Here is a 25,351-nt window from a genome sequence, read left to right as displayed (position 1 = left end):
CAGTCTGAACCCAAGCCAGGCAGAAGTGACTATCTAAGCAAAATGACCCCAACCAAGTACACCCAGCAGTCCTGTGGCCAGGCTGGGTGAGAAGTAGAAAATGGCTCCTCCAGACTCCGTGGTCACTGCTCTACACCATCTGTGCATGCTCTGATTAGGTTTTTCAGGTCGCCCCTGGCAGGTACTGCGGCAGGACCAGAAGTGCCTCTGCCGTTCAAGAAGCCTGCAGCCTGACAGGGGACATGAACACATATGAGCTCTTTGGCCACCCTGATTTGAAATGCTGTCTTCACTGTGTACTGCATCCTCCAATGTGCACCAGGCTATTCTAGACTCTGTTCGGTGCTACTGCCGTCTCGTCCTGCACCACCACCATGCTATTTCAAAGACTATCACTTTAAAAATATGTTTTTATCCGGTACAGGGAGGCCTCTTTCTTCTTTTTCAAGAATTTCTTAGTTGTTCTCATATCATCACTGTTCCAGATGAACTTCTAAATTAGCTTTTGAGTAACAGATATTGAATCCTCTTCAGCACTTTTATTTATGCCAGGCACTCACTGGGCACTGGGAGGAGCCAGCCCCGCAGTTCCTGCCCTTGAGAGCTCACACACTCCACGAGAAGTGTGACCGAACAAGAGGTGTAAAACGACGTCAGGAATCTCACCCTGTGGGTAACCAGAGCCAAAGGCCTGACGAGTCCCCACAGATATGTGTTATGAATTCCATTGTCCCTCCACGCTAGGGAAGTCCGAGGAGGCTCAACAGGGGAGTGGCATACTGGACTTAGACGGATGAGGAGGAGTTTTTCGGGGATAGAAGAGGAGAAATGCTTTGAGTGTGGAGTCAGAGAACACTTACCTTAGGAGGCACATTTCCTAGGAGAGTTGCTAGGCGTTTGCCGGATTCAGAGGATGAAATGAGGGAGGGATGGCCCTAAGCTGAGAACATCACAGAAGGCTCTCTGAAGATACTTCGGCTGGGTTCGAGCTGGAGGTGTCAGAGAAGATGCTGGAAGAGGTAATGAAATAAAAACGGGTTTTATTCAAAAAGTAATACAAGATGACCTTTTACCTGGACTGCGAGGGAGGAGCCAGACAGGGCAGAGGAGGTAGTCACAGAAAAGTCTTCCCAGGAGCAAATAGGAAATTTGGCTTCCTGTCCACTCTCTACGATCCACGACCAGGAACTAAGAGTCCCACCGCGTCGACGCCGGGAATTGTGAGATGGTGACGCTGCGGTTCCGATTTCCAGGGGTCGGGTAGCCGTGGGCAAGGGATCGGCCGGGAGGACAGATGCTCAGATTTGCGGACCCTCTGGCAGAGCTGAATGCTTTATGTCAGAATTGACCAATGGGATGACGGCACGCGGTTGCCAGGGCTACGGCGGGGCGGCCGAGCGGAGGCGGGGCCTGAGCGGCAGGGGCGGGGCCGGGGCGGGGCTTATATAAGCGGCCGCGGGAGGAAGGCGGAGCGTGGGGTCGGTGGCTGCTGGGCGGGCGGGGCGCAGGCCGCGGGGCCGGATCGGGGGGGAGCGAGCGGAGGCGCGGAGGCGCGGAGGCGCGGAGGACCCGATTCACTCGCTGGGGAGATCTATGGGCCGAAGCCGTGTAAATGCGTTTTAAGGCGAGTGCGGGGAGTGGCGCGGGGAGCCTCAGGGGGCGGGCGCCCTCCGCTCCGGTCTCCAGTGCTGACGTGCCCCTGGCCTCTCTTGCCTCCTTTCAGCAGGGGCCTCGGCTCCGCAACTGCCACTCCTCCTCGGGGTGTTGCACAAGTTTCGAGGTCACCGGCGACCCCCCCTAGCAGTGCGCCTGGCTCTGGCCCCTGCGAAGGAGGACGGGGCGTGGTAAGGGTGTGTGTGTGTGTGTGTGTGTGTGTGTGTGTGTGTGTGTGTGTATGGGGGTCGGCGGCGGGACCTCGGCCCTGCACTCGGGAGGGCTCCCCGGGAAGGACCCTCAGCCTTTGGTCCTCGCCCCTGGAGCCCGCAAGGCGCCCCCATGCACGCTTAGAATCCTAGCACTCCAAGGCCAGCTGCCCCCCTTTAAAAATGTAGAAGCTGAGGCTCTGAGAGGGGATGGGGCGTCCCCAAGGTCACGCAGCGGAGAGCGGGCTCGAACTTCAGCTCGGGTGCTGGGCTCGGCGCAGCCTCTGCAGCCTCCTTAGGTGGGCGTGGTCAGGGCTGGGGCCGCTGGAAGCGGCCTCCCGAGACGCTCGGCTTTCCTGCTCCCTTACCCTCTTTCCTTTTTTTTTTTACTAAAACTGGAAAGAATCTCCAAAACAATGCATCCATTTTATGGATGGGGACACTGAGGCTCGGAGAGGCACTGACATCTAAGCCTATAATGCCGAGTCCCAGTCCAGGATTCGCGATTGTCTCTACCCTTCCCAGTGAACCTGAGCTCCCCAGGCTTGTGCTAGGGGCGTGGCGGGTGTGACAGGACTGGGCACCGTGGCTTGGGGAAGTGAGGGGGTCAGCGGAGGCCAGCCTTCCCCCGCCCCCCCACCCCGCCCATCGACCCCAGGCCAGTCCCCCCCTCCCCGCCCCCGCCCCATCGACCCCAGGCCAGCAGCACCTCCTTCTCCCCCGCAGTGTGTTGCATACTTTCTAAGGCGGCAGCGGCGGCGGAGGCAGAGGCAGCGGCGGCGGCTCCATCCAGCCCATCGGCTCCTCCTCCTCCTCCTCCTCCTTCTCCTCCTCCTTCACCTCCTCGGCATGGCAGGCTACCTGAGCGAAACGGACTTTGTGATGGTGGAGGAGGGCTTCAGCACCCGAGATCTGCTGGAGGAGCTCACTATGGGGGCCTCTCAGGCCACCACGGTGAGGGGGTGCGGGTGGGGTTGGAGCCCCGGTCCCTGGTGCAGGCCCAGCTACCTCCTCTGAAAGGACCCCTGGGGCCTCATCTTATTCTTTCACTTGCTATTCATAACTTGCTAATTGCAAGAGCCAGACCCATTTTATCCCCAGTTCCTGGTCCTTGCCTCCCAAACCTGCCCCTCCTGTTCCTGCCTTGAGGACAGCACCACTATCATCAACCCAGGCCCTAGATCTAGGTCAGAAACCTAGGGGGCCCTTCTTCCCCTGCCCGCCCGCGCCCCCCCCCACCCCCCTCATCTAGGCATCGCCAAGCTCTGTGAGTTCAGCCGCCTTAAAATACCCTCCAGTGTGCTCCTCCTAAACCTCTTTCTAGTTCAGATTCCATCTCTCTAAAGGCCCCCCAACCTCTTTCCTGCCTCATCTCCCCGCCCCCCCCCCCCCTCCTGCCACACACAAACTCGCTTTACACAGCCTTGCTCGATATCAGAATTCTTTGGCTGTTCCCAGTTGCCTATAGGATCAAATCAGAACCCCTCTGCCTTCACAGCTCCATTTCCGGCTTCTCCCATGGTATATGCTCCATCAGAGCTGAACTACTCTGCCCTGTGTCCCAGTGACGCCATGTGCCCTATTATCACCCCTGTGCCTAGAACACTCTTTTCCCGGCCTCTTACCTATTTCTACTCATGCCTTATTACTCACCAGTGTCACCGTTTCCTGATGGCCCAGGCAGATTTTGTAAATTCTTTCTCCATGGCCCCAACTGCATTGCATAGAAACTTCCATCTGGCACTTACTGAACGCACTTGGAATTGCATAGGGATGTGTTCTCTTCCAGACCCTAGTCCCTTCAGGGCTGGAGCCCTGCCTGGTTGTCTCTGTCCCTTGGCATAATGTCCAACACCAAGTGGGCGTCAGTTAAAAAAAAAAAGTGTTGCATAAAGGGAAACAGTCCCAGCGGAGGTTTCAGCAATGTGGTCTCACCCGTAGCCTTATGCGTAGTCAGCCCTCAGCAAATCTGTGGCAACCAGCTGACCACAGACAGGCATGGGTGGCAGTGGCAGTGGGACTCCCGCAAGCACCAGTATGTGAAAAGCAATGGGCTGCGGGCCACAGCTTTGGCCTCCAAGGAATTTATCTTTTTTCTGGGGAAGACAGATGCGTACACAGTTGTGATACTTTGGAAGCAAGTGCAAAATGCAGTGGGAGCGTTAAAAGCAGAGCTGCCTTTTGGGATTGGGGGGAGGTAGTGTCCCAGGTGAAACTGAAGGTAGATGAGGTATTTGCCAGGCACAGTGGGGGGAGGGTATTCCATGTGGAGGGCAGGGTGGGAACAGAGGCTGGGGGGTGGGAAAATAAAGAATTCAGCCTGCAGCTGGAGTTGGCGCTGCAGGGAGGGGCTGGGCCACAGATCCTTGCATGCCGGGCTGGGGAGTTAGCCATCTGTCCTGTAGACTTGGGGAGCCCCCCAGAGAACTTAGAGCAGGCAGCTTTGTGGCCACAGCCACATTTGGGGCAGATACTTGAGAAGACCAGGGGTGGCATGCACAAGGCGGGAGCTGGGGGGTGGGGGTCTCTCTCACATTCACCCATCTTGTTGTGCAGGGTGAGGCCACTGCCTTCTTCGTGGCCGACCTGGGCGCGGTAGTGAGGAAGCACTTCTGCTTTCTGAAGTGCCTGCCTAGAGTCCGGCCCTTTTACGCTGTCAAGTGCAACAGCAGCCTGGGCGTGCTGAAGGTCCTGGCTGAGCTGGGGCTGGGCTTCAGCTGTGCCAACAAGGTGAGCCCCTGCCCCCACCAACACACTGACCCTCGCTGCCTACTGAGCACACACACATGGCCGGGCCGCTGTGGGTGGGCCCTGGGGAGGCAGGAGTGACCTGCAGTTGGCCCCTTGCCCTCTGGGAAAGGCCACTCCCTTGGAAGGGGTGTTAAGGGTAAGGGAGGGAAAAACAAGCATGGAATTTGCCAGCCTTGAAGTTCCAAATTAGAACCTTGTGTATCCCTGGGGTAGATGGGTCGCCTTTTTAAATAGTCTTTCAAACTTCTTGGCATAGAATTATACATGGTATTCTTTTAATTAAAACAAAACAAAAACATCCTCTTATTGATGGTTTTCTTTTTTCTTTTATAATCTTAATAATATGTCGCTACATTTTCTTAATCCTTTTAGAGTTTTGTTATTGTTGCCAATTCTATTGCCTTTCAATTTTATTAATACTGTTGTCCTAATTCTCTTTTGCTCAGTTTGGATTTACTTTGCTTATTTACTATTATTCTGTATTCACTGAACTCTCCTACAATGTGCTAGTCACTGTGCTGGGTAAGGCTGACTTTAGAGTGTTGAGTAAGACAGGCTCTGCTGTCCTTGAACTGAAGCCTTAGCTTACCCATTTTCATTCTGTTTTTACTTGAGAAATTTTCAGCTATAAAATTTCCTCGGAGTACAGCCTTGGGTGTATTTATTTACTCAGCAGACATTTATTGAGCACCTACTGTGGCGCCAAGTACTATTCTAGGTGGGGATTTAGCAAGTGAACAAAACAAATGAAACAACAACAAGAGGCCCCTTTTTCGTGGAGCTTGCTTTCTAAAATAAGTTAAATAAGTTAAACAATGAAAATCAATAGTGTTTTAGATGGTAAATGCATGGAGAAAATTAAAATGGGAAAGGGATGTAGGAAATATTGGGTGAGAATATAGCACTTTTAGATAGTTTGGCCAGAGAAAGCTTTGCTGACATTTGAGTACAGACCTGAAGGAAGCAAAATATCCAGCCAGGCGGGTAATGAGGAGAAGGGTGTTCTCTGCAGAAGCAAGTGCAGATGCCCTGAGGCGCTTTGGTTTGTGATAGTGTCACTCCTGTCATTTCTGGTAACAGTCAGAAATGATTGTTTAGAGGGGAACCCCTTTTTATGACCCATTTTAAGCCCCTTAAAGGCGGCAATATGACTGGGTGTTGTGAGGAGAGTTGAGAAGGGGCTCCTGGGGGAGAAAGGAGAAGAGCTAGCCTTGGGTCAGATGGCAGGGCTGGTGGGGTTCCGGGGGACACAGGTGTGAACCAGGGTGGGGCTGTCAGAACGAGCAGGGGAACCTTTATCATCAGAGACTGATGTTAATGTTGTTATTGACAGATGAGTTTCTCCCTCTTGTCACCCGCAAAGCCCCCTTGCATGAGCTCTTGCTTTACGCACCTAGTGTTGTGCGTGTGGTCCATAAAGCCCTGGGAGGGTAAAGGGAGAGGGGTTGCCATTTTACACTGGAGGCCGTGGGGACCAGCTAACAGCCTGCTCGTGGCAGAACCAGGACTGTCCCTGCACCCCTGGGCCTCTGCTGTGGGCAAGGAGGAAGGGGATCTTTTCTGCCCCCTGGGTTGAGGGGTGAAGAACAGGATCGAACCCCACTACTACAGTTCTCTGCTTCTGGAAACCAAGCTGGGGCCCTTGGCCCTCTAGCCTCAGGGGCTGGCCTCCCAGGGGAGTTAGGGCTTAGAAAGACCTTGAAGTCAGTGGGGACTTTAAAAGCATCTGCCATTCGCTGAGCGCTCCTGTTGTGCCAGGTGCTTTGCCAAGCGTTTTCTGTACGTGATCTCATTTTATTCTCGCAACAACGCCGTGAGGCAATTATTATTATCCTGATTCTGACTGCAGTCCCGTGAGGAAGCATTTAGTGTATAAGCACAGAGCTTGAGTGACTCACTGGGCAGTGGCTGCTTGTGTATAGCAAGGGGGTCTCTGATTCGATAGCCGCTGTATTTTCCAAGATCCTAGGGAGAGGGTGGCTGAGCTGGGACTAGGCTAGTGACAGATGCTAACTGGAGGGTGGAAGAGGCCAGGACCCCCTGCTGGTGGCGGGGATCACGCAGTCCTTTGGGTGCCTTTTCTGAGGTGACTGTGGGGCGCCCAGCTTTCTATGGAAGTCCAAGGCTGCCCTCTTCTGGTCCGCCATAGCTGGTGGCCACACAGCACCTCGGCTGAAGGCTTGGTGGTGAGCTGGTGCTGGGAGTACAAATCCACATCAAAGGGCTCCAGGGTCAAGGGCACAGGCCAGGCCTTGCACGGGGCTCTGGTCCACCCACCTTCCCAAAGACTTTATGTCATCTCTCCTGACCCCACCCTTGCCCTCTCTGGCTGTCTCCCTCAGCATGCTTCCATCTTACAAAGCCTTTCCTGGACACATCGTTGCCCACACTCATCCCTTGCTCCTTCTTCAAGTCCAAAATGAGTTGTCTACACTCGTGTGTCTGCGCTTGTCACTTTTCTTAGCACCCACTCCTTATGCCATTGCTTCCGACATCCACTCTCACTACTCCAGGGAAACTCCTCTTGCCAACGTCCTCAGGATGCAGTGAGCACTTTATTTTAAACCTTCATTTTGAATTATTCAAATAGCATATGTATTCTCACACACACACACGCACGTGCACGCACACACATGCACACATAGGACATCAGCATTATGTCTCCAGAGTTAATTGCCATCATGAACTTGAGTTTGGTAGGTATACAGTATTTAAATGTGACCTATAGAATACAGTGGGGCCTTGACTTACGAGTGTCCCGACTGACGAGTTTTTCGCGATATGAGCCGTCTCTCAGCCGATTTTTTGCTTTGAGTTGCGAGCTAAAATTCAGGTTACGAGCCAGCTTCAGATACCCCATCGCTAGTTGGCACAGCGAACGTCACAGTGAACCCCACAACATCAGCCCAGCATCACGTGTCTCACTCGTTCACTGTGGATTTGACATACGCGTAATTTGAGTTACGAGCTCCGTCACGGAACGAATTAAACTCGTAAGTCAAGGCCCCACTGTATACACAATATCTTGTGATTTTGCAATGAAATATAAAAGATGGTCATGTATGTACTGTTCAGCAATAGCTTTCAACTCAGCAGGTCTTGAATATGGGTCCATGTTGATGCATTTAGACCTTGTTGGGGACACTCCTTGGTCCTCTAATTATTTGGCCTCTCAACAATATTCAATGCAGGGACTTTTTGTTTGTTTTTGGTAAGGACACTTAACATGAGACCTAGGATACTCTTAACGCATTTTTGGTTCAGTGTGGTTGACTAGGCACAATGTTGTTGGCAGGCCTCTTGATCTTACTCATCTCGCCAAACTGAAACCTGATGCCCACTGAGTAGCCACTCCCCATTTAATGACAAAAGATATTCAATAGTAACAGGTGCTCCTGCTTTTAAAGACTTGGGAAGGCTATCAGATGAAAGTGAATGCTGCTCTGCCCCTGCCCCACCCCACGGGTGCCTCCCACAGTGACATGGCCTCTCATACAGACGTGAGTTGTGGGCAGGCCTTGCTTGGACACGAATGGCATTATAATCTCTGTATTATCCTCACCTCTCTGCAGGTCCTGGGTGCCAGCTTTTCCTCATCTTCTACTGCTCTTTCTTTCTTTAAAAAAAAAAATATTTTTACTGATTTCAGAGAGGAAGGGAGAGGGAGAGAAAGAAACAATGATGAGAGAGAATCATTGATTGGCTGCCTCCTGCATGCCCCCCCACTGGGGATCAAACTCGAAACCTGGGCATGGGCTCTGACCAGGAATCGAACTGTGACCTCTTGTTTCATAGGCTGATGCTCAACCATTGGGCCACACAGGCCGGGCTGCTCTCTCAATGGGAGAGTCCCTCTGGGTTCCATCTCAGGCTCCCTTCTCTTATAAACTCTCCCTCTGCTTAGGGAATTCCAGCTCCTCCCATGGCTTTCAATGCCATCAATACGCCACCACCTCCCACGTTTTGATCACCTTCCCAGACCTATCTACCCAGCTGCTGGCTTGATAATGACATGGGATGCCTGGAATCCAGTGCGTTCAAATGCACTAACAATCTTCCTTCGAGAGGGGTCCCTTGGTCTGCTGGGCATGGAGTCCCCCTCAGACATCCTCACCCTGCGTCCCCACGTGTACCCCACCCCCCAGCCTGCCAGCCCTGCTTCCGGAACACAGCTCCCTGCCTTTCTCTGCAGACTCTGCCATCTCTGCCAGGGTGATGGGGACCGGTCTCCTCTCCCCCGCTCAGGCCCTCCAGGGGAACCAGACTTAGAGTTTGCCTTTAAAATGCAAATCTGAGCATGTCAGTTCCCTTCTTGAAACCCTTCAACCTGTTTCCCATCACTCACAGGACAAAAGGTGAATCCACATCAGCCTCCTTGGTTTCCCCATGGGCTCTGCCCACCTCCCTCCAACCTCATCGTCCCCACTGTGTGCACCCTGCCCAGGCCACTGCCCGTCTTCCCGGATCAGGCTGAGCACCTCTGGCCTCAGAGCCTCCGCACAGGCACTTCCTTTACTACTGGAAGCCTCCTTTCCTTCCTTCTATCTTGGCCCTCCAGGCCTCCTGTGGGTCTCAGCTTAAATTTCTGACCCTCAGAACGGCCGTCCTCCCCTACACCCGGGTCTCCCCACTCACATTCTCTCCGGTATCCTGTACGTTTTCCTCACGGCTCTTATCCATTTGTAATTCCACTCTAATTCAGTGTTCATTCATTCCTACCTGTCCGCCCCTCCAGCCTGAAGGGACACAGGGTCAGAGGCCCGTCTGCCTTACCTACCACTTCTTTTCATAGCACCCAGCACGGAGCCTGGCAGCTCCTAGAGCTCCAGGAACACCTGCCAGCTCAGGATCGAGGGTGAATTCTCCATGGTCCTGTGGCTAAGAGCTGGCTGCTCAAGTCTGACAGTTCTGGGTTAGAATTCCAGCTGTCACGCTTATGAACTGTGTTACTTTGGACAAGTGACTTAACCTCTCTAAGCCTCTGTTTCCGATCTCATAAGATTATTATAAAGATTAAATAAGAATATAAATAAAATATTTGATGCAGTGGCTGGCATACGTTTATGTTTTTCTTTTTAAAAATTTGTTTTAAAATTATAGTTGACATTTGCAGTATTATATCAGTTCCAGGTGTATGACACAGTGATTAGACTTTTATACACCTTACGCAGTGATGACCGTGATAAGTCTAGTAACCATCTGTCACCTTACATAGTTATTACGATATTATTGATTGTATTCTCTGTGCTGTACATTAATTCCCATGCCTTATGTATTTTTTTAATCCTCACCTGAGGATATGTTTATTGATTTTAGAGAAAGAAAGGGAGAGAAAGAGAGAAAAAGAGAGAAACATCGATTGTTTGCCTCCTGTATGCACCCCAATAGGGGATGGAACCTGCAGCCTAGGTATGTGCCCTGACAAGGAATCAAACCCGAAACCTTTTGGTGTATGGGATGATGCTCCAACAAACCGAGCCACCTGGCCAGGGTGACTTATGTATTTTATAACTGGAAATTTGTACCTATTTTCCCCCTTCACCTTTTTTTCCCCCTTCTCTCATTTCCCTTTCCCTCTGGTAACCATAGGTTTGTTCTCTATATCTATGAGGTTTTTTTTTTTGTTGTCTTTTGTTTATTGCTTTTTAGATTCCACATAGAAGTGAAATCATATATGGTGTTTGCCTTTCTCTGTCAGACTTATTTTACTTAGCATAATACGTTCTAAGTCCATCAATAGTGTTGCAAATGGCAAGATTTCATTCTTTTTTATGGCTGAGTAATATTCCATTGTATATGTATGGAATATTACATCTTGGCTATTGCAAATAATGCTACAGTGAACATGAAGTGCATATATCTTTTTTTAAAATATATTTTTATTGATTTCAGAGAGAGAAAGGGAGAGGGAGAGAGAGATAGAAACATCAATGATGAGCGAGAATCATTGATTGGCTGCCTCCTGCATGCCCCCTACTGGGGATCAAGCCCACAACCCGGGCATGTGCCCTTGACTGGAATTAAACCCGGGACCCTTTAGTCTGCAGGCCAATGCTCTATCCATCGAGCCAAGCAGGATAGGGCTGCATATATCTTTTTGAATTAGTGTTTTTTATTTCTTCAGATAAATACCAAGAAGTGGGATTGCTGGATCACAGGTCTTCATTTTTGAGAAACCTCCATATTGTTTTCCATCGTGGTGGCACCAGTTTACTTTCCCACCAGCAGTGTGTGAGGGCTCCTTTTTCTCTGCACCTTGCTTGTTGTTTCTTTTTGATGATGGCCATTCTGACAGGTGTGAGGTGATATCTCATGGTGGATTTGATTTGCATATTTCCATGATGACAATGATGGTTATTATTTAAATAGTTATAATCAAAGCTAAACCTCAGGTCCCCAAAGGGCTAGCACTGCTTCTTCCTCTCACCTTACGTGGTGAAGTGGGGAATAAAGCAGCTTCGTAGCCACTCAGACCCAGGCTCTTGGGGAGCGAGCTGTCTGGCCCTGGACTCGGACCTTTGTGTCCTGGCTGTGTCACCACAGGCAGGTGGACCTCTCTGGCATCTGGAAAATGTGACTAATGAGTATTTCCTAGGATAGTTATAGGCATCACTCGAGATGATGTGCATCAACATCTTGTGCTGAAAAGGTGCTAAATGAAAACTAGAGTCTTATTACAAACTCAGGCTGGTTAAAAATGGCCCCTGTCTCCTACCATGTTTCCAAACTGACTTCCTCTCAACTTCCGTCCCTTAATTATGGAGAGTCAGACCCGAGTGTGAAAGTTGGTTCTGCCACCTACTTGCTACATGGCTCTCTGAGCATCAGGCTCCTTCTCTGTTGAATGGAGCTAACACCCCTCTGATGGGGTTGCCGTGAGGAGTAAATAGAACAGTGAATCGACAGTGAGGGTTGGCAAGCAGTGGGTGTGGGCCCAGTTCAGCCCACCTGATTTGTGAAGTTGTATTGGATCCCAGCCTTGCTCATTCACTTATGCATTGTCTGTGGCTGCCATGGCAGTGGGGTAATTGTGACAGAAACTGTGTGGATGGAGCCTGAACTATTTGCTCTCTGGCCCTTTGTAGAAAAAGTCTGCCAGCACCTGATGTAATAAGCATCTCATTGAGCACCTGCTTGTGGTAGGTGCTCAATGATCATGGTGGCTGTCATTGTCATCATCATTGTATCATTAATGCAACCATCAGGTGGAGCAGTGTTCTGTAAAGGCAAGGGAGAGGGGGCCCATGGGGAGAGGGGCTATACACACAGCAGGCCTGTGCCAAAGACTCCGGATGCTGTGAACTTCCTTATACATCAACTAACATTCTATAAGCATTTAAACCTGCCAGGAAAGTGTGTCAGAAGTCTGCTGCCAGGGCCACTGAGTCCACATAATGCCTTTGTGTGAATTAGGAAATGTGCCCCTTCCTTAAGACACTCAGTTGTTATAATAATGTACTCTTTGTTAGAAGGAGATGCTTTACTGCCTGGAAGCTGTAATAAATACACACATCTACCATGTGTTGCTTGTGAATGGGACCCCTCGGACTGTGCAGAGTGTCACCTGTGCAGCCATACCTGGCAGCCCTGCCTGTCAAACAGTGGGGAGCCAGCGGGAGTCCTGGTTTGTAGTATCTGCTGTTGAACAGTGAGGCCCACTTCGTAGGGATCTCTGCATGCACAGCTAGGATTTTGTCCCTCATCTGTGTTTCCTGGGCTTCTGTGGGCCCAGCAGGCCCTGGTGCCTCCTCACTACCACCTTTGGGACCCCACAGGCAGAGATGGAGTTGGTCCAGCGTATTGGCGTCCCTGCCGGTAAGATCATCTTCGCCAATCCCTGTAAGCAAATTGCACAGATCAAGTATGCTGCCAAGTACGGGATCCAGCTGCTGAGCTTTGACAACGAGATGGAGCTGGCAAAGGTGGTGAAGAACCACCCCAGTGCCAAGTAAGCCGAGAGCCGCTCGTATGGGAGGCGGAGGGGTGGGAGGAGTGGAGCCGGAGCAAGGACCCTGCCCTGACCCCACCCACGGTCACAGGGGGTGGGGGCAGGCACCCTTGGACTGGACCAAGGATGCCAGGGCCTGCCTCCGACAAAGGCAGAGATAACTGATTACAGCCATAGTGTGATGGAGTTTGAGGTCATGGCTGAGATGGGGTGGTTGGGGAAGGTTCGTGAAGGAGGTGGCATTTCAGCTGGGCCTGGAGTAGTGAATCGAATTTGGGGAGGGCACATACAGTGCATCAGAGCCAGCTGTGTAAGCAAATGCATGGAGGTCAGGAATCGCACGGGGCCTCTGAGGGACAAGCAGAAATGCAGTGCGAGCATACCATGTGCGAGGGTGAGGGAGACAGTGAACGATGCTGGTCACGGGGCAGGGACCTGGGCTTGGCCAGGAGTCAGCACTGGATGGTTTGCTCAGGCTGAGGCCCTCACATGGTCACTTGTGCCCTGGGATTCCATGGAGGGGCCTCGGGGTGGAGAGGAGGCCAGGGGTGGGCCACTCTGGTTCACCCACAGCAGCTTCCATTTTGTCTGTTATAATGACATCGGGGTTCTCAGCAAGACTGTGTCTGAAAAACAGAATGGCTTCCCTCACACAAGAGAAGCTGGAAAAGCCGGGCGGGTGTAGTGGCTGAGTCGGAGGAAGTGGAACTGCCGGGGAGAACTAGAGAGGTCGCCACCAGGGCAGGGGCTGCAGGGAAGGGCCTAGGGATGTTTAGGGAATGGAATGGACGGGACTCAGAGGCCCACTGGCTGTACAGGGAGAGGAAGGGGTTGGGGGCCTGTGGGGTTGGAGGGCTCTGAGCCGCAGGGGTTCACACCCCTTGACTCAGAGAAGAAGTGGTTGGGTGGGGGAGGCGGGCCCACCCGGCAGAGGTGCTGTCTCCCCTCAGGATGCTGCTGTGCATCGCCACCGCTGACGCCCACTCCCAGAGCTGCCTCAGCCTCAGGTTTGGAGCTTTGCTGGATTCCTGCAGACACCTGCTCCAGAACGCCAAGAAGAGCCACGCGGAGGTGGTGGGTGTGAGGTGAGTGCCTGGAAGCCCCACCACCTGCTCCCACACCAGGCCCGCTGCCTCTTTCCCAGGAACTCATTCTGTATGAGACCTCCCCAAGGTCCTCCAAGGAGGGCCTGTCCCTGGGCCTGGGATTCTGTCTTGTGAGAGTTTCCTCTCTTTGTAAAGAGGGGTTGGCATGTCCTACTGCCCCAACCTCACACTCCCCAAGTCTTGTCCTGGGAGGTCTCAGGAGGGACCTGGCTTTTTAGGAGTTTTACCAGCCTGTAGGCCACACCCTTGCAATGACTTAACAACACAGCTTTCATTTATTCTGTACTTAGGACAGTCCAGGCCCTGTGCTAAATGTTACATGTGCATTACCTCGCAGCCTTGTGGGGTCTTATCCCCGCATAACAGATGAGGAAGCTAAAGCTTCCGCAGGCCACATCACTGACGGAGGGAGGCATCCAGATCTGGCTGACTTGTCCCAGAAGGCTCAGTCCTAGGGGCAGAATGGAGGGATGGCAGGGGCACCAAGTGCCAAGCTTCCTGCCCACTCCTCACTTGCCACATGGCCCTCAGCCACCCATTTAACCTCTTAGGCCCTCAGTCATCACATCTGTCAAATGGGCACATGTCCAGTGTGCCTTTCCTGGCTGGGGCTGAGGTCGTGGCACCTGGGGCCCTGCATGTAAGCCAAGGCTTTTCCTCCTCCCCCAGTTTTCACGTTGGCAGCTGCTGTCCTGACCCTGAGGCCTATGCTCAGTTCATCGCTGACGCCCGGATTGTGTTTGAAATGGGCGCCGAGCTGGGCCACAGGATGCACATCCTGGACCTTGGTGGTGGCTTCCCTGGAGTGGAGGGGGCCAAAGTGAGATTCGAAGAGGTAATCCTGGGGTCAGAAGTGTCTCATTGGGCTCTGTGCGGCGGGGGGGACGGGGAGGGTTATAATGCCGATAGGGAGTCCACTGTGAGCTGATCCTATGTGTTAAGTCCTGTGCTTGGTGCTTTACCTGGATCTTATTATTAACCTTAGCTCCTGCTGAGCAAATGCGGCTTATAGAAGTTATGTCACTTCCTGAGTCCACGGTAGAGCTGGCCTCACACCAGCTCTGCCTAGCTCCAGACCATGCACTTGTTTGAGGCTTAACCAGGCCATATTTTCATAATTCATAAAGCTTTTTGAAGGTCTGGGTTGATAAGAAATCAATTGAGAGGGCAGGAAAAGGAAAGCAAACCTGTTCACCTTCCCATCTGAGATGAAACCCAGAAAAATGTGTCGCTCAATCCCCACTCCAACCACTAGGGGTCGCTTCTCCTTAGCAGTAAGAGCTTCATTGGGGAATATCCACATCCAGGACTGAGCCTAGGAAAAGAACCTGCTATAGACACAAAGAATGAGCCTCACAGATGAACTGCAGCATTGCATGTCACAGAATTCCACGGGACCTCCCTGGTCCACCTAACACTCGGGGTTGGTTAAATTATGAAACATTCTTACGATGAAAACATTTACATTCACAGTCTATTGAGTCTATTGAGTAAAACAAGTTATAAAAAACATATGTATAACTCTATCTTGTTTATCATAAAAAATAGTGTTTGTATAAAAAAAAAGAATTAGAGCTACTCCAAAAAGTTAATGATTAGGTTCATCTGGATAACAGAATTAGGAATGGTGTTTTTAAAAAAGAACTTTAAATACAGTTTACATTCAGTATTGTTGTGTGTTAGTTTCAGGTGGACAGCATAGTGGTTAATAATATACTTTACAAAATGTTCTCCCTAATATTTCTAATATCCGCCTGGCGCCATACATAGTTATTGTAATATTATTGGCTACATTCCCTATGCTGTACTTTACAACCCTGTGACTATTTTGTAACTATCAGTCTGTACTTCTTAGTACCTTCACCTTTTTTACCCATCCCCCAGCTCTCTTCCCCTCTGGCAACCATCAGTCTGTTCTGTGTCTATGAGTCTGCTCAAGTTTGTTTGTTCCTTTATTTTGTTCTTTAGATTCCACATATAAGTGAAACCATATGGTAGTTGCCTTTCTCTGACAGACTTATTTCACTTAGCATAATACCCTCTAGATCCATCCATGCTGAAATTAGGGGTGATTTTGATCCTTCTTTGTGGCTCTATTTTCTGTAAAAAAAAAAAAATCGTGTCATTTAACAAATTGGTTATTTATGAAAGAAAAATCCACCCAGGGCTTCTGGAATCTGAGTACCACATGTTACTTTAAGAGTGCCTCTTCCCACTGTGGGGGCATTGAGAAGGCTGATTTACATAAGCGTGAGGGGCCTTACCCAGCTCTGTCTCCCGCCTACCTTCTTGGCCAGCTATTCATGGTTACCAGCTGGGGCCTTAGCGGCTCTGTGTGTGTGTGTGTGTGGGCCAAGTCCCTCTTTCTGAAATCAAAGAAGTTTTCAAGAAATAGACTTGGGCCCTAGCCGGTTTGGCTCAGTAGATAGACCGTCAACTTGTGGACTGAAGGGTCCCAGGTTTGAATCTGGTCAAGGGCACATACCCAGGTTGTGGGCTCAATCCCCAGTAGGGGGTGTACAGAAGGCAGCCGATAAATGATTCTCTCTCATCATTGATGCTTCTCTCCCTCCCTCCCTCTCCCTCCCTCTCTGAAATCAATACAAATATATTTTTTAAAAAAGGAAAAAGAAATAGACTTGGAGATGTAGCAAGTTTTCAGCATAAACCCCACTTTCAAACATGTAGCTGTCCACCCCATTCTCCTACCACCAGATTGCTTCTGTAATCAGCTCGGCCTTGGACCTGTACTTCCCGGACGGCTGTGGCGTGGACATCTTTGCCAAGCTGGGGCGTTACTACGTGACCTCGGCCTTCACCTTGGCAGTCAGCATCATCGCCAAGAAGGAGGTTCTTCTGGACCAGCCTGGCAGGGAGGGTAGGTGCCAGTCGGCCCGCGGAGCCGCGTTCTTCCCTGGAGCTAAGGACTGGCCGGCCGAGCAGGGTCTGGTGTAAGGGAGTGGGGGAATCTAGAGGCTGGGTCCTTGCTGTAGGAAGACTTACAATCAAGTCGCCTCACTCCTGACACTCATGTAGCATCTTTCATCCCATGCATGCTCGTATTTTTATGAAGATTAAGATCAAAACAACCTTAAGTAAAACAGGTATTTTATTAACTGTATTGTACAGATGAGGACATTGAGACTCAAAGAAAATGTAAGTGAATTGCTTAAAGCTGAAAGAGGTAAAGCCTGCATTTGATCCCAAGTTTGTCTCCTCTCCTGAGTACAGGCTCTTACTCACCCAACTGCATCTCTAACAGAATGAAAACCATTAATGACAACTTATATTTGTCTAAGCCCACTAATCAGAGGACAGAGGTAGGCAAGGAGAGGTTGAGTCACTAGCCCAAGGTCACACAGCTGATAAGGGGCAGTGCTGGTATTCAAGTTTAGGCTGGGCTGACTCAAGACGTCTCTGCCCACCCTGCTAACATCTGCGCTGTTTCCTGCACTTCCTGATAGATCAGTTCTCTCGGCAGCCCCACAAGAGAATCCATATGGAGGGGTCATGGGCTTTATGTAGAATGGGGTGTGTGTGTGTGTGTGTGTGTGTGTGAGAGAGAGAGAGAGAGAGAGAGAGAGAGAGAGAGAGAGATTGAGATTTTGATTCTCCTGGCCTCCTTTATAGATTCAGGGGGATTGTCCTACCTATTCCCACCGGAAGACCTGGCTTCTCATTCCAGGTCATGCATTGCCCCAGCTGTGTGCCTCTGAGCTAGTGGCTTAATCTCTTGGGGTCTTGAGTTTGTCTGGCCTGCTCTTCTGCCTTTGCTGGGGCATCAAGGTCTGTTGCAGACAAGGCATGTGTCTTGGGCAGCGCTGATCAGCTCCAAGGGTGAATGTTTCCAACAAGGCAGTGAACCTCATGTCACACACAGCAGGAGGCAGGGGCAACATCATCTTTGTGGAGCCCACCATTGTTGCCAGCTCCCTACTCCCACCCCCTCAGCTTGCTGCTTGCCTTGCCCCTGACCTCTCCCCTCCCTGCAGAGGAGACCGGTTCTGCCCCCAAGACCATCGTGTACCAACTCGATGAGGGCATCTATGGAATCTTCAACTCAGTCCTGTTTGACAACACCTGCCCTACCCCCGTCCTGCAGAAGGTGAGCCACTTTCAATTGGCCTGTTTTCAATTGTGTGGGTGTTTAAATAACATTTTTGTGTGGTGGTATCTAATTCTTAAAAGTAAAGCATAATCGTTGTAGAAAATAGACAAGGATGAAGAAGGTTAGCACCTATAAACCTTCCCCATAGATTTCTTTTCAGTCTTTAAAAAAAACGTATTATATTTTTTCCCCCATAAGGTTGGGGTCATATTGTTTTGCAACCTGCTTTTCCCCGTTTAATATGGGGGTAGCTCTTTCATGCTATTAACTAATCTCTGACAGCATGCTTTTTGATGACTGCAGAGTATTTTAACCCATCTGACTTTAGTGGTTGGCCATTGGTTTCCTGTTTTTGAGCGCTGTGAGTATATCTTGACACCCATCTCTGATCATTGCTCTGGGGTAAATTCCTAGAAGTAAAAAGAAACAGCTCCTCTCTAATGAGTTTTCCCATGTTAACAGAGAACGGGAATTTGCAAAACATTCCTCCTAGCCTGTGAACCAGCCCAGGCCTCCCACCACTTCCTGGGCATCTTCACAGAGAAAGTCGGACACACCCTTGTATTTTCACATTTCCAGGCCTCTGTTTGTGTGGTCTTGCTTCTGGAAGGAAAATTACGAGCCTAACCAGCACCTACACCATCACGAGCTTTCACTGTGTGTGTTTTTTCTTCTCCATTTTGTCTAGTTTCTCAAGGCCCAGTCACATGTCAGCTCCTGTGGGGCAGGTAGGGGGCCTCCTTTGACTTAATCGGTCCTCATCCCATAGTTGTGTTGTTAGATGGGGTTATGTCTGCCTCTCGCAGTAAGCTGCCCTGATGTGCCCAGGAATTCAGTTTTATACTGTGATGCACCAGCACTGCCTGCATTCTTGTGGGATCCCACATCCTACTGTCCCCAGAAAGAATCAATTATTTTGGATAAACACCCAGAAGTGGGACTTCTGGATCACATGGAAGTTCTATATTTATTTATCCTCACCCGAGGATATTTTTCCATTGATTTTTTTAAAAAATATATATTTTATTGATTTTTTACAGCGAGGAAGGGAGAGGGATAGAGAGTCAGAAACATCGATGAGAGAGAGACATCGATCAGCTGCCTCCTGCACACCTCCCACTGGGGATGTGCCCGCAACCAAGGTACATGCCCTTGACTGGAATCGAACCTAGGACCCTTGAGTCCGCAGGCCGACGCTCTATCCACTGAGCCAAACTGGTCAGGGCTCCATTGATTTTTTTAAGGAAAAGTGGGAGAGAAAAGAAAGACAGAAAGAAACATCGATGTGAGAGAAACACATTAAGTGGTTGCTTCTTGCATGGGCCTTGACAAGGGCCCGGGACAGGGAGGAGCCTGCAGCCAAGGTACATGCCCTTGATCAGAATCGAACCCAGGACCCTTTGGTCCACAGGTGCATGCTCTATCCATTGAGCCAAACTGGCTAGGGCAGTAGTTCTATTTTTCATTTTTTGAGAAACTTCCATACTGGTTTCCACAGTGACTGCACCACTTTGCATTCTCACTAGGGTTTAATTCTCCTCAACCTTGCCAACACATGTTGTCTTTTGGATAATAGCCACCTTAACAGCTGTGAGTGAGGTGATATCTCATTGTGGTTTAATTTGCATTTCTCTTATGATTAGTGACACTGAGCATCTTTTCACATACCTGTTGACCATTTATAAAATAATTATATTTTGTTTTTTACTTTACAAAAAGGGTGTTGGGCTTTTTAAAAACACTTAATATCCAGTCTAAGTTTCCTCAACACTGCCATATGTCTCTAAAGTTCTTCATTTGACTATTATGTAACACTCTGCCAGTGAATATGTGCAACTTTTGCATCCATTCTCCTCTCTAGGCATCTGGATTGTGTCCAAGTGTTTGTGACTGTGCTTACTGCTATGAATATTCTTTGTCTTTGTGATGCATGAGCAGAGGGTGGAACCACTGAGCACAGGGCATACAAATGTTAAGCTTCATGAGACAGTGCCAGACTGTTCCCCACAGTGGTGGTACTGATTGACAATCCCACCAGCAGTGTATAAGAGAGTGGGAGGAGCTAAATTTTCTCCACACCATCATTAACATCTAATTTGTGGGGTTAAAAACAGGTTAACTTATGGTTAGGTTAGGCTGTGAGTAGCAGATCCCAAATTACACGACTTGAATAAGATATAAAGGCTCCTTTCACTCCAATCTAAATGTCTGGATGCAGACAATTCAGAGCTGGTACCATGGTTTCATAGTCACGTGGAGCCATATGGCTCCCAGTTGTACCTACTTTTAGGTGTTGCCTTCATCTTGGTTGGTACAAATGGAAGCTCCAGACATTTAGGAAAGAAGGTGAAGTCCATGTGCCAGTTGTCTTTTAAGGAAATTTCCTGAAAGTAGCCTCACAATACTTAGGCTTTTATCCCATGGCCATCACTACCTGGAAGGGAAATTGGCCTTCATTCTAGGTGGTCATGTGCCCAGTAAAACTTGAGGGTTGACATTAATGCAATGGGCAATTAGCAGCCCCTGCCACAAATAAGATAGAATAAAACACTGGATAGCAATAGAATGTAAGTTGGGAGATAAAGTGACCAAGTTGGCGTTCTAAGATTTTGAATTATTTGAGAGAAAGGTAAAGATATTGATTAATTTCTGACTTGAAGTTAGGCATGCTTGTTAAAATGTGAATGTGTAGAGTAACCACTAAAATAATAGAAATAGATAATATAATTTCTAACCTTGGGAGTAATTAAAATAGTTTAGTTGGACTCCAGCATAAAAAGATAGACCATCAAAATGCAGTTGAGAGCACAGGAAAGAACCACATGTGGAAAGTGTTGACAGGGCTCGCAAGTCATGGGGGACTGTGTAATATGTGATGCTAGAACACCTGATTGTCCATATGCAAAAAATGAAATTGGACCCCTATCTCACACCATACATGAATATAAACTCCAGAAACTAATGTAGGCACAGTGGAGGATATCTTAAAAATAAAAAAAGAAAAGACTGTCTACATTAAAATGAAGAGCTTCTGTTCATCTGTTAGCAAAAGGAAAGAGGCAATCATAAACTGGGGGAAAATACTGAAATGTGTATAAATTGATAAGGGCTTAGTATACAGAATATATGAAGGATTCTTAACTAAGAAATACAGACAAATAAGAACCTTAAGGAAAAAACAATGTGAAGTAGAAAGCAATAGAAATATGGGCAAAAGAATAACAGGCAGTTCAAGAAGAAGAAAACCAAATGCAAAATGAAAAGGTGCTCAACTTCGTTGGCAATCAAGGAAATGCAAATTGAAGTGAAAATGAGGTACCATTTTATACTGACTACATTAGAAAAAAGTTTAAAGCAGGCAGTATCAAGTGTTGGTGAGGACATGGAGCAGCTAGCTAGGTGGGAGTTGGTAGGCATTACTCAGATAAACATGCATATACCCTACCTTCCAGCAAGTTCCTAGGTATATACTGTAAAGAGATTCTTGGCATATGTGTTTGAGGAGATATATAAGAACGTTCACAGGAGCCATTTTTATAATATAAAACACTGGAAACCACCTTATGTTTGTTGGCAGGGTAATACATAAATAGATTACAGTGTATTTCATATAATGAATTTTCTATGCAGCATACTGCAAAGTGCATTAGTTGGAATCTTGAGCATGTAAGTTTCAACAACAAAAAAGCAAGTTGTAGAGATTACACCCTATAATTCCATTTACATATATTTCAAAAGTGTGTGAACTAAATACTATCTTGTTTAAGGTTAGGTATGTTTTTGGAAAACAAAGCAAAGCAAGAGAATAATGAAAACAAAATTCAGGATAATGGCTACCTCAGGAGGCATGTCATTGATGTGGGCCACATAGGAGTTTCAAAGATACTGGAAATTTTCCTATATCTTACAAATGATACGAATATTCTTTTGTATGAATTAAATATTTATAAAAAAAATTTAATTCTCATCCAAGGACATTTTAAATTAATTTTTAGAGAGAGGGGAAGAGGGAGAGGGAGAGGGGGAGGGAGGGGAGAGAGAGAGAGAGAGAGAAAGAGAGAGAGAGAAATGTGAGCGAGAAACGTCAATCAGTTGCCTCCCCCCCGCCACACCACCCCGCATGTGTCCCAACTGGGGCCAGGGATTGAACCTGCAACCTGGGCACGTGCCCTGACCAGAAATCAAACCCACAACCTTTCGGTGTAAAGTGATGCTCCAACCAACTGAGCCGCTCCGCCAGGACAGGTTAAGAATATTGCCCAAGGTCACACAACTAGCAAGTGTAGGAGCCTGGATTTAACACCAGGCATTGTGGCTTCAGAGTCTTAAGAGGCAATGAGTAGGGGAAAGTGGGAGGGCCTTAAATGCCAGGCTAGGAGGCCCATCCAGTCTTTATCCTATTGGCTATGGGAGCCATGGAGGCTTTTGAGGGAGGGAGTGATAAGGCTGTGAACAGTCCGCCCAGGAAAGCTGAATGTGCTCAACCCTCTTTCCTGCAGAAACCTTCCACAGAGCAGCCCTTGTACAGCAGCAGCCTGTGGGGCCCGGCGGCTGACGGCTGTGACTGCGTAGCTGAGGGCCTGTGGCTGCCGCAACTACACATAGGGGACTGGCTGGTCTTTGAGAACATGGGCGCCTACACTGTGGGCATGGGTTCCCTCTTCAGAGGGATCCAGACCTGCCCCATCACCTATGCCATGTCCAGGGTGGCCTGGTAAGGGGGCCCTGCTGGGAGATGGAGCGGGGTGGGGGAGAAAGAGTGGGCTAGGCAGAAGCAATGAGGGAAACCTCAGGTTTGAGACCCAGCTTCTGTGAAATCCAATTTGACAAGTAGCCCTTGGTTATTGATTCCAAATAAGCCCTGTGCTTGGCACCTGGCTGTGGCCATGAATGAGACTGAGCTTCTCTTGAGTAGGAGACACAGAGAAGCAGACAGGACTCCTGATAAAATCTGTGCTGGGTGGAGGGGGCAGGCTGCGGAAGCTTAGATTCCTCCCTGGGGCCCAGATCCACCTCCCGGAGAAAGGAAAGGTGAAGTGAAGCCGGGAGATGAGTGGGAGTTAGGCAGCAAGAAGCAGGAGGGACAGGAGAGGGCTCTGTGAAGAGGAAACAGGGAGGGAGCATCCTACACAAGGTGGTCGTGGCTGCGGAGGGAGCAGGGCTGCATCTGAGAAGGGCCTTAAAAACTGAGAAGGGCTTTGAGCAGCAAGGGGGTAGCATGGACTGGCTTGAAGCAGGGGAGTGACGTGATCGGATGTGGACTTTGGAAAGGCCACTCTAGCTACTGTGTGGATTAAGGGAGGCCAGGGGCCTGTGTGGATAGAGCTGACCAGTCGAGTGGCTACTCTATGACCCAGGAAATATTGGCACTCCCTTAGCCTCCATCTTCCCATCTAAAAAGTGAGCCTAAAACTGGCCCCGCTTCCTCACCAGGCCAGTGTTGGCATCCAGTGAGCAAGATGGGAGGAACGTTGTTAGTTGAACCCTCCTGTCAGGCTTTATGATTATTTCCTTCAACCACACACAACTCTGGGCTGAGTGCTATCACCGATAGGTCATTTGCTGAGGTCACACAGCTGGTCAGCAGGGAAGAGCCCCCCTTTCGGAGCTGGGGAGATGGCTACGGATGGCAGGAGTGTCCACCCTCTCCACTGAGTAAGTGCTTACTATGTGCCAGCATGGGGCACCAGGCACGAACTCCCTGCCCTGATGTGGCTGAAGGAGGGCCGTAGTTGAAGGCGTGCTGTAGCTGAAGCAGATACTGAACCCTTATCTTTATCAAGAAGTACATTGTGCTGTGCGATTCAGCAAAGTCTTTCCTGAGATTCAGTCACTGAAGCTGAGACCTGAAGGCCGAGGAGTGAGTAAGGGTTGATGATGCAGGTGGAAGCACAAGTACGCGCAGAGGCCTGGGATGGGATGCGTGTGAGCCCGAGAGATGGTTCCTGTGGATGGCACACAGGGGGTGAGGGTGGGCACGGCTGGAGAGGCCGCTGGGACGGGTCTGGGGCCGGAGAGTGGGCGGATACTGCGGGCAACTCAGGAGCAGGGATTTACTGTTGGGAAGATGGCGCTGGGCCAGAAATGTCTGGAGGAGCCAGAGAAGACCTGGGAGACTGCATTCCCGGCTAGAGGTGGCGGTGGCAAGGTAGTGGAGAGAGGTGTGTGCTGTGAGGAGGTTCAGGAGCTGGTCAGCAGGATCACTGGGTGTGAGGACAAGATTCCCCACTGGTGGCTGATCAGAGGGCGGAGCCCCATAGCAACATGGGTAGGTAGGAGGAGAAAGAGTTTGTGGGATTTTTTGAATGGGGGTAGGAGATAATTTTTTTTACGTGCCAAGCCTGGAGTATGAAGAGTGTGGGAGTGAGAGAGCTGGGTGAAATCCTAGTTCTACCACCTGCTGCCTCCCCCCCCGCCCCCACCACCCGTAGAGTTTCTGCCCTGTAACCTTGGGCAGGTCACTTCTCTCTGTCTCAGTAAAATGGGGATGATAATGCTGCTCTTACAGGGTTGGGGGAGGGAGGATACAATTAGATAACTTAAGTGAAGTGCCTGGCACAATGTCTGCCACATAGTAAGTGTTCAACAAATGTGGGTTCCTTTCCTTCTTGGGGGCGTTGGACTACAAGGATGGGGGAGATGGTCAGCAGGCCTTCTCTTGCCCTAGGCTGGGCTCTGGGGCTCAGGTGAAACGCCTATACCCAATGGGGGCCAGGTCTTCTGGTGCAGGGCCATCAGGAGCCCCCAGCCAGCAGGTCCCATGCTGGTGGCCTCCAGTGCCCCTCTCTCACCCACAGGAAAGCACTGCGAGAGCAGCCGCTGCCTGCAGAACAGGATGAGGACGCTGAGGGCATGTGCAAGCCTCTGTCCTGCGGCTGGGAGATCACAGACACCTTGTGCGTGGGCCCTGTCTTCACCCCAGCGAGCATCATGTGAGCGGCCCCGTTCCCCCCGGAGAACCCCAGCGGGGCCACAGAGATGCCTCTGGGAGAGGTGGGGAAGGTGGCAAGCAGGGCACCCTCTGGCCAGGACTCCGGTGCTTGCTCTGCTGCCCGCCCCTCCACCCGTAGTGTTTCTGCCCTGTAAATAGGACCAGTCTTACACTCGCTGTAGTTCAAGTATGCAACATAAATCCTGTTCCTTCCAGCTGTGTCCGCCTCCTCTGCAGCGCCAAGGGGCTGGTCAGCCAGATGTGGGGTGTTCTCAGGGTTTCCCCAAGTCTCCTTCCCACTTTTGTAAATATGATGCAAATAAATATTTAGGTTTTTAAATATTCCAGTGGAATCTAGCAGTTCAATTCCCAAAGCAGCCTGGCTAGGCCAGCAGAGAGATTCCCACCTGCACTGAGGACCCCATGGCCTCTGCCTTAGTCCTGACCTGGCTGCCATGTGGGCATCTCCTGTAGCACCAGCTCCTCTGACTCCTCTTCTCCTCTCCACAGGCCTCCGTGCCTGGCCTCCTGGGGAGGGTGAGCTGTCAGGTTAAGGTGGGGTCAGAGCTGCTTCCCTTCAGCCCTGGAGCTCAGCTCATGCCTGGGAGGCGCCTCTGTGTGAACCTAACACTCCACCTAAGGCCT

The 25,351-nt window shown here is 50.0% G+C and overlaps 1 protein-coding gene across 2 annotated transcripts; it reads left to right on the top strand.

The window, feature by feature from the left end:
- The first annotated feature begins 768 nt into the window (after positions 1 to 768).
- Positions 769 to 25,048, top strand: AZIN2 (antizyme inhibitor 2). 2 transcript variants are annotated; one of them, XM_081088335.1, is made up of 11 exons: positions 769 to 1,019; positions 1,724 to 1,844; positions 2,589 to 2,816; positions 4,419 to 4,592; positions 12,389 to 12,561; positions 13,512 to 13,646; positions 14,337 to 14,502; positions 16,383 to 16,545; positions 17,660 to 17,772; positions 22,275 to 22,489; positions 24,573 to 25,048. In XM_081088335.1, the coding sequence occupies exons 3-11, from the start codon at positions 2,712 to 2,714 to the stop codon at positions 24,709 to 24,711; spliced, it is 1,383 nt and encodes a 460-aa protein (XP_080944461.1). In that variant the 5' UTR covers positions 769 to 1,019; positions 1,724 to 1,844; positions 2,589 to 2,711; the 3' UTR covers positions 24,712 to 25,048. The 2 variants fall into 2 exon arrangements, with proteins under 2 accessions (XP_080944461.1, XP_080944462.1); XM_081088336.1 differs by lacking the exon at positions 769 to 1,019 and adding an exon at positions 1,531 to 1,624.
- The last annotated feature ends 303 nt before the right edge of the window (positions 25,049 to 25,351 follow it).

Source organism: Myotis nattereri, assembly GCF_964212035.1.
Source record: "Myotis nattereri genome assembly, chromosome: 3".
NCBI lineage: Eukaryota > Metazoa > Chordata > Mammalia > Chiroptera > Vespertilionidae > Myotis > Myotis nattereri.
Note: the sequence above shows the minus strand (reverse complement) of the source record. Positions and strands in the feature narration are given on the sequence as shown.